The sequence below is a fragment of the Capsicum annuum genome, chromosome 4 (assembly GCF_002878395.1).
Source record: "Capsicum annuum cultivar UCD-10X-F1 chromosome 4, UCD10Xv1.1, whole genome shotgun sequence".
NCBI lineage: Eukaryota > Viridiplantae > Streptophyta > Magnoliopsida > Solanales > Solanaceae > Capsicum > Capsicum annuum.
Genome location: NC_061114.1, coordinates 9,645,930 through 9,655,944, shown reverse-complemented (window position 1 = coordinate 9,655,944; position 10,015 = coordinate 9,645,930). Strand labels below are relative to the sequence as shown.

At 31.7% G+C, this 10,015-nt stretch overlaps 1 protein-coding gene across 1 annotated transcript; it reads left to right on the top strand.

The window, feature by feature from the left end:
- Positions 1 to 2,846: 2,846 nt before the first annotated feature.
- Positions 2,847 to 3,292, top strand: LOC124897905. Its single transcript, XM_047411508.1, has 2 exons — positions 2,847 to 2,901; positions 3,030 to 3,292. The coding sequence occupies exons 1-2, from the start codon at positions 2,847 to 2,849 to the stop codon at positions 3,290 to 3,292; spliced, it is 318 nt and encodes a 105-aa protein (XP_047267464.1).
- Positions 3,293 to 10,015: the final 6,723 nt, after the last annotated feature.

Sequence of the window (10,015 nt, the reverse complement as noted above, 5' to 3'; positions counted from 1 at the left end):
GAATGCCCCGAGGTATCTTGTACCCGGAGGACGTTCGTGATGAAGGCCCGAGGCGTCGGGTAAAGCATAGGAGTAGTTTAGGATTAGTTTAGAATAGAATAAGTTTACATTTTCGCATTTTTCATTTTTCAGGACTGTATAAGTGGACTGGACGTTATATTTTGGATTATTTTGTTCTGTTTGCTTGAATGATTGTTTTTGCGTGCTTTGTGTGGTTTATGCATTTGTAATGTCAATTTAGCCGATACGTTCTGACAAGCGACCGTGGTCAAACCACGGGATCGAGGGGTGCCTAACACCTTCCCCTCGATCAACAGAATTCCTTAGCCGGAATCTCTGTTCGCAAACCAGTATTAAAGAGTCAAAACCATTTTGAAAAAGGATATCCATGGGTGACTCGGCATACCCGATTTATGCCAAGTGGCGACTCTAAATTTTGATTGTTAAAAATAATCTTTTTTCGAAACAAATTTTCATCTTTTGTCACTTTAATAATTAAAACTCTTTCAACCCTTAAAACATAATCTTTGGAGTAAAGAAAAAGGGGTGTGACAATGTGAATGAAAAAAATATCGTATTTTACCCCTTTGTCTTCTTGCCTAACAAATGATATATATATATATATATATATATATATATATATATATATATATATATAGGTCCTCAAAATGTCTTTGCTCTTACCAACAAATGCATTGATTTTTCATCATGTGTGATATGTTCGATATTTATATTGAGATTTAACTAATTTTTTTTATTATCGAGTATATATATTTTCATTCAAGAGAGATTAATAAAATTATTGATACGTGAAAACACTTGTTTTTAACATTTTGAGATGCAAATTTTTTTTTTTTTTTTTAAATTTCTTCTTGGTGTTGATTACCATCTTCTAGTGACTACAACGAGGACTTGTTCATTTAAAAAAACGCTCTCACATTAACAAATATACATGAAATTCTATAAAAATATAATAAAATTAGCCTATAAAAATGTGACCCACTCAATTCGTCTAAATTTGAATTGATTGTTGCTCATCTTATTTGTCAGTACAATCCATTTCAATTCATAAAAAATATATTAATAATATTCATCATTACAAATTAACAAGTCGCTAAAGCCGCTTGTATTGTTTCAGGTGACGAATTTTTAATTACAAGCAGGTCTTTTCAATAAAATTAATGGCCTAAAGTCAAATTTAAACAACAGGACTTGAATATATAATTATACATATAAAATAATAGTATAATAATTTAAAGTTGTTTTTTTGTTATTGTATATTAGCTATTTTTGGTGTAATATTTTAAAAGACAACCTTTAACTTCACATATAATATGGTTTTTGATTAAAAAAAAGATTCATTCTAATTAATAAGATGTTAGCCATCTGTTTGCAATACATTAACTTGGATGTTGTTGTTAAAATATTAATTATTAATATGAAGTTTGAGTTGTTTAATTCGAAGTTCTAAAATATTTTTAGTAAAAAAATTAGGTATCTCTTTCTTTTTGTATTTTCTTAGGATAATTTTTTTTTAACGTATTTCACAATCTTCATTATTATTTCAAGTGAAATTGCAATCATGAAATTTACTATTAATTTTTTGAGGCTTCAAAATTTTGGGGCCTAAAGCAAATAATTCACTAGTCTTACCCTTGAGTCACCCATGATTATAAGTACATCTCACAATAACGGTATCTGAACGCTTTATGATTATGATTGTTTTGGACAAAATTCATTTGAAACTTAATTAAGAGTTAATGAGGTGTTGATACAAAAAGTTCGATACGAAAATATTCTCACTTTGTGAATACACACGAGGAAGTGCGGACGCATGTCATAATACACCTCAAAGTGCGGACACATCTCACAACGCACCTCGAAGAGATGTGACCCTTTGAGGTAGGTATCGATCTGCGGGCATAGATGGTCGCACAAGTCAAGGGCAGTGTCCTATTTTTGACTAATAGCGACCTATGGGCGCAGGTGGGTCCGCAGGTGTCCTGACGGTCTGAAATAGTGTGTCTTTTCAAGAGTCATTGCTTCTTTTTTGAGGTATCACCTTTTGACTATAAATACTTGAATTTTTCCTTAGGTATATGCACAAAATTTTGAAGTGAAAAACAACCTCCTAAAAACTCAAGTGTGATTTACAAATGGTTCAGTGCGTTCGTTGTTCGACAGAGTTTGAGGTACCATCATTTTGTTGATGTAATTCATTTTGTCCTGGAAGAATATATTTCATAACCTTAGAAACTTAAGGGGAATAATTTTCTTAAAGATACGTCGTGAATTCATTGGACTTGAATCTTCTAATTTTCATCTCTTTCTACACGTTTAGTATCGCTATTTCCCAAAAAATAATTTGAACTTCATTTTGCTGAAATTCATAAGTTGAGTTAAACTTATTGGTAAAGTTTAAAATTGAGAATACAAAGTTACAACTTTATTTGATTGTTTTTAATTTAGTTTAAATATGTGTTTGAAGTTCTTGTTGAAAAATACAAATTTTACTAAATTCATAAAACAATAAATATAATGAATAAGTAGTATTTAATAGCGAGAGTAAAATGAATACATGATGATAAATTATCCTTTAATTTTTTAAACTGAATAAATATTAGTGGATATAATTTTTTAGTATATTGGGACCAGTAAAAATGGATTGGGGGAGTAAAAAATTATTTTAAGCGTACCTCAAATACTAAAGTGACCATTTTTCATTTACTCATAAGTCTCAATACTAAATAGAGCCTTCCATGAAGGAAGAAAAACATCAATATTTACAAATTAATCAATCTTTTATATATTTTACATCTATCTATCTTTGAGCCAAATTAATTAACATGGCCTCCTTTAAGCAATATTTTCTCTTCATTGCTCTTTTTGTTTCAATTTCAGGTTATCAATCAATACATTTATATGTTTTACTTTCTTTTTTAATTTGTTATAAACACTTAGAAGGATATCAATATCTAAGTGTTTATGTATATTGTTAGTCTAATCTTTCATATGTTTCTAATGTGCAGTTAATAATAAGATGCAAGCAATGGCATTACAAGACTTACCAGTTGATGTTGTAGAGATTAAAGAAAAAGTACTTCCACTTGGTGATATTATTACTTGCTTGAAATATTGCAAGGTCGAAAGTGATTGCGATGATAGTTGGCTCTGTACAAACTGTGTTCCATCTGCATTTGAAGGATGGGGGGCTCAATGTGACAAACGAACTGTTACTGATAAAGGTTATTTTGGGACTATTCTTCAAGCTAGATATAACAATATAATATAAAAGAATGTTATTCGTCAATGTTATTGACGAAGGTTATTTTGGGAATATCCTTCGAGTTAAATACAGTAATATATATACAAATCATTGTGACATGCAATGATCTATTAAATAAATAAATGCTTGATATTATTCAAGCATGTTAAATAATGTTCAAGTTTGAGTAAGAATATATAATAATATATAAATAAGAGTGAGTAACCATGTTTTCTTTTGGGAAGCTACTATGATTGGTTACAACTTTCATATTTGTTGTGCATCTTGAGGTTATCATCCTTCATGTAACTTCTTGTGAAATATATTTTCTCTATTAAGGTGGAACATTGTCATTAAGAATAATCTAACATGAGAAGATTTGTAAGAGAAGATATTTTGAAAACTTATTTTGAAAAAGAGATATCTAATTTATTTTTTAGAATTTTACATAAAAGGAGTGGGGTCAGGGGCTAATTGGTACAGTATTTTAAAAACTTGTAAGATTCTTTATTTGTTTTTTTTTTTTAAAAAAGAACTTCACATCCCCCCATTCTACTAAAATACCCTCATTCTCATTTTCTCTCATCATTCCCTTTCATTTTTTTCTTCAAACTTTAAAATCATCTATTAAATTCTTATATTTGTCCGAATTTTGTAACGTGAACACCTTAGGTCTTTATCATCTGAACCCATACACTCAATGAATTACAATATTTTAAAGGGCAAAATTCAAAAATAACATACTTATCCCATTAATTATGAGTTTCATAGCAACAGTTTCATAACTACATAATATAACAAGTTGTATTTTGTATTTTTGCAAACTGTTGCTACAAAAATACAAATACATATGATTTTTACTGCCCTTATGATCAATATGTATTTTGTATTTTTGCAAACTGTTGCTACAAAAATATAAATACATATGCTACAAAATGTAATTTGATAAAAGTGTTGCTATTTTTTATAATTTAATACTTAAATATGCTACTTTATATATTTTTTTCTATTTTAAACTCCTCTTACCATTGACTAAACCTAGGTAACAATTTAATGGGTGAGTTGAAAACACGCGCAATTTCACGCACATAGGACACGTATAAATAAAACTTTTAATAAAAAATTAAAATAAATAAATAACCTTTCTTGTTTACACCCACCCTCCTACACTAACCCCACCCCTCCGTTTTTCCTTCGTTTTCCCTCATTTTCACCTCCATCATTTTACCCCCTACCCCTCCTTTTTTCCGTTTTCACCATCGTACCCTAACCCCCTCCATTACTCGTTCATTATTCTCCATTTTTACCACCATCATATTTCTAATCATTCATTTTCCACCACCATCTTACTTTCACCTCTCCATTTTTCACCACCTTTAGAACTACAATTAATGTTTGAGAAGAAACTGCAAAACGATAATTTTCTCAAGTAATAATCCTATCTAAAAATCTTCTCAAACCAAAGAAGAAATTACAAAAACTATAATTTTTTCTGCAACGCTCGAAAATTTTAGAACCTTCATGCACCCAATGTTGTGTAAATGTAAGTAAATCCCCCAACATTATTGAAAGTGATTTATGCATGTATTAATGCCTCAAATAACTTCTAACTCTTGGCCAAGTCAAAACCTACCTTACCGATTGATTTCTCACGAAGTGTCTTGCTATAGTCAATTTCAAACATGAATAACTCCTATACTATAAAGTCTTTTTGAGCTCAAGACCCACCAAATGATATATAATTTAATTAGTTTCCAACGCATTCAGTTTTGCTTTAATCCGACATCAAAGTAAAAATTTATTGTCATTTTACTGAAGCCCTGTCAAGCTGTCTACCTACCTACGGGTCGTAGATTGGGGAGTCGTAAGTGGTTCTTGAGAGCTGAAAAAGGTCGGATACTTATGACCCTACCTACGGGCCGTAGGTACTACTTACGGACCGTAAGTTGGGGGTGTAAGTAGGTTCCGAGAGCTGAAATTAGGGTCTGATACCTATGACCCTACTTACGGGCCATAGGTACTACCTACAGGCCGTAAGTGAGATCGTGGGAACTTATTTCTGGAAAAGTTCTCTAGATAATCTTAGGAGTATTTTAGTCATTTTTCTTATGAGGTCCAACCCTTATGTGTGTAAAATCTTTTTTGAACACTGAATTACGATCATTCTAAAAAAAAAAAATATCAATAACTCTTCCTTCTATCCCCAAAACATTCTTAGAGGCAAGAATATCTAGTGTTTCAGATTCAAGGCTCAGATTCAAACCCTATTCATCAAAAAAAGCATGTTGGACGCTCCCTATTTTACTTATTATATTATTGCATCAAATTACTTGGTATTTACATATCTCTTGGTTGTTTAATTCAAGCTAGGGTTGAGGGTTTTGGTGGTTTTACTCTTGCATTGTTTATTTCTTATTTTAATGATTTCTACATGATTTTAATGGTGGATTGTGATTGAATTTCACTACAAAAAAAATAGCATTTAGCGACGAAAATTAACAATAGATCAATTTCTGTCGCAGTCTAGCGAAGGATTAACAATAGAAACATTAATTTTGTCGCAAGCATAGCAAGTCTATTTTTAATTTATGATATAGCATTGGATTAACGAAGATTTTTTTCTTCGTCACTATATTTGGGCGCGAAAATTTGACGCGTTAATTTTGTGACGGATTTAGCAACCAATTTTGTGTAATCAGTTTAATTAATTTGTAGCAACGGATTACCAACAGATTTAAGCGTCAGTATTATTTGTCACATTTTTTTATAAATTTTATTTATTGTTAGCGACTGAATTTTCCGTTGCAGTTTTTTATAAATTAAAAAATACTTATAACATATACATATTTTCGAAAAAACAGATTAGAGCTCATTTTGTTCACTCGTTTTCTCTCACTAAGCCGCCTCTCACTCTCGAGCTTTCTCTCTCTATAATTTCTTTGGTCAGACGAAATCAGGTAAGGATTTAATTTGTATTTTCTTTCTATCTATGCTTTCTACTCTATAATTTATATTTAATTTGGTTCCAGTTTGGGTCTGTTTGGTTCCAGATGGGAAATCATCAAACACTTCACTTTTTTGTCTTATTTTTTTAAATGTCAGCCTATATTCGATCTTTGATATATTAATTGGACTGATGAATGTGTTATTCATTAGCTAAATGCGATTTTTTTGAGGAAATACCCAATTACCCCCTAAACTATACCCAAAAGGGCTATGCCACACCTCAACTTAAAGGAGGTCCTATTACCCCCTGAACTAATTAAAAGTGAAATTTTCACCCCCTTAGTACCTATGTGGCACATACATGGCACACACGTGTGCCTACGTGGACACTTCAGTGTGGTGTGCCACGTATGTGTTACATAGGCACTAAGGGGGTGAAAATTCTACTTTTAATTAGTTTTGGGGGGGTAATAGGACCCCCTTTAAGTTGAGGTGTGGCATAGCCCTTTTGGGTGTAGTTCAAGGGGGTAATTGGGTATTATCTCAAATTTTTTGGTAACTTGAGTTTTTTTAATGTAATTTTAGTAGATCTGTGATTTTTGTGGATGTAATTCGTTTCTACATAGTTTACCCCTTCTGCATTTGCAATCTTTTTATTTTTTTTTTGGATCTGTGGATCGAATCTAGGGTGCATGCAAGCATTTAGTACTAAATTTGTATTTTTTTTATAGAAATTTTGATTTTTTTATTTTTCGATTAATATCACAGAAATTGAAGTGTTGGAAAAGTGAAGGATAGGTGAAAAAACACGAAAAAGATGTGTTTTGGAGCTGACTGGAATTTTGAAGTTCAATAATTTGGTCTATAAGGTAAAATATTCTCGATAATTAGTATGGTGATTCTGACAGGGGATTTAGCTATGTTAGAGTAGTATTGCTGATTCTTCTTTAAGTTTGGTTTTGTGGATGATCTCGTGATCAGTTTTGCAACGATTACTATTATATCGTAGATCATTTTTATTTTGAAGTTTTGTTTAATTTCTGTGTTGTCAATTTTGTCTCTGTATTGTATTGTATTGTATTTTTATAACTTGAGCTTGTTATTTGATATCTTGTACCTGAAAAGGATCAATTGTTCAGTGAATTAAAATAGGCCTTTCAAGTTTATCAACTATGAACTTTGTTCTTGAATTAAACTTTGATTAAGTGACAGTTCTTACTTTTGGCATTTTTGTCAGTTTATTGTTGGAATGTACAATGGGATAGGTGAATGTTATTGTACAACTTATGTAGCATTTGATATTCATTAGTATTATCAAAAAAGTAAAGAATTTTCATGTGTTTAGCCTATGATAAAGAACTATGCACGTACTATATAATCGCAAGAAATATGACATCATCATGGATCATCAGAAAAGACCATGTAGGGGAGCATCTTTGTGTATACAACTTCTGAAATTTTATATGATTCAGTGAATACTTCTATTATTGCTTTGTTTTGGTTTCTCTAAAGCTCTGGATATTGAAATTTGTTGTTGCATTTTGTATGAATAAAGTTCAGTTCCTAGAAATTTCAATTGTTATTCTCCAGCTAACTATTTTTTTTGATAATTTATTTTATCCACTTATTTTTTTCCTCAGTTTTTGATAATTTGATTGTCTAGAGAGTGTGTGTTTAATTGTACTTTATTTTAGTAGCTGATTACCTTACTATTGATTTATTGTCTCAAATCTGAATTGTAACTCATTTCCTTCTTACACTGATGTTAATTGGTGACTTTTGCTATGTTATGAACTATTGATTGAAGAGCACGGTTCTAGCACTGATTATTCTATTTTTTTAATTTCTACACTAATATAAACATGAATAATCTAGAGCGTGGTTGGATGTATGAGAGGTTAGATGGCTGGGGGGCCTTATACTCTAGTTTTGTAACCAGTGCAAATGAATTTATTCAATTCGGATGTTCTCAACAAAATAGCTTGAGTGGTGACAAAATTAGATATCTATGTATAAAATGGCAGAATTATAAATTTTTGGATGTCGAAACTGTTAAATGTCACCTTTCTCAATTTGGATTTGTTGAGAACTATATTATTTATAAGTATCAAGGGGAAAGAGATGTTATAAGTGCACTTCTTATGGAAATAAGTTGAATGGTGGTGGTTTGTAACGCCCTGAGTCTGTACCCCGAATGCTACATGGTGCTTACGATCCCAAAGGACCACAAGCTAATCCATGACTGATACTGCTGTGAGCACTGAATAAAAATACTATAATAAGTGCAGAATAGGTTGAAACGCCATAAGATTCAAAATATCTAAAATACTGATAAAGTATATTACTAAAATGATATTCTGCAAAACTGAATATTGTTTGAAAGTCTAGTCTAAAAAGCGTCTAACTGAAACTATCTGAAAGTGGAGTTGATGGGACAAGCCCCCAACTAACCCCAACTACTGAAATAATAAAATAGAACATATCCTTAATAGATGAGGACTCACTACAAAATCTGACTCTGCTGGTTGAATCTGAATCTGTCTATGCATGGTCAGGAACTTGAGCGTCCGAACCTATGATATGAGACAACATAGTGCAAAGAAATAGCATATGTCAATACGTGGAATGTACTGGTATGCTAGATGAGGTAAGACTGAATGCAAGGGTTTATATGCATGAACAATAACTGACAGAATGATATAAAGTAACTGAATATGAGAGTACATAGATAACTGAACTATTGTAAATACTGAGCATGCAATACTGTGCATGTACGTGTATGTTGTAATTGAGCTTTTATTGAAGCTGAGTTTTGAGTTCTAATAACTGAGTAACTGATGTCTGAGATTTTTGATAACTGAGTTACTGATACTGATTGATTATATCTGATAGTTTTGATTCTGTAGAACTGAACTGAGTTCTATTCTAAAGACTGAAACTGAGACCGTGGGAGGTAATTATCTAACTGACATGCCCCAAATAAGATAACTGAGTTGAGATCCAATCTATAACCCCAATTGGAAGGGTGTTAGTATCGTGCCACGGGTAAAGACAACTGAAGAGATACCCTTATCTGGAAGGTACTATGAAGAGAATGGTGGAACCCTCGACTGGCAGGTTAAAACACCTTATCAACCCTCAAATAGAAGGTTTGATGTCTCAACCTACGCTAGCTACATAGTTCTGGAACATAAGGATTGCTTCTAAGGATCACACCCTCTACTGGCAGGTGAGCACCCATCCTTGGGTTCACTCGGTGCTGAATCCTACTCCTAACTGAAAGACACTGAACTGAGTATACTGAACTAGACTAGATTGATACTGAGTTTACTGAGTTTTCCTGAGTTCTGTAACTAACTGAGTTCTGTAGCTGACTAAATTCTACTAATCATGACATGAATGATATTATTCTGTAACTGGCACTGGTTCTAGATAAGCATCTAGATTGTCAGACATTAAATACCCCCAGGACACGATAGCATGAGAGGTAAAGCATAGTATAATCTCGAATAACATAACAATGTATACTTGTGCATAATTCATTCATAGATGCATTTTATCAAACAGTTGTAGGGCATAAGCTTGTACATATACTAGCATGTCATGATTGTATCATTTAGTTCACATGAACTTTCTATCAAACACTTTGGGAGCACAACTTAATGCACATAATCATGGATAACATATAACCATTGCAAATAAAATGCCTAAACTTGCAAATTCATGGTTTTTAGCATGCAATTCATATAATTTCAAATAAATACTATTCTAATTTCATAAATCTTATGATAATCATAAATTAAA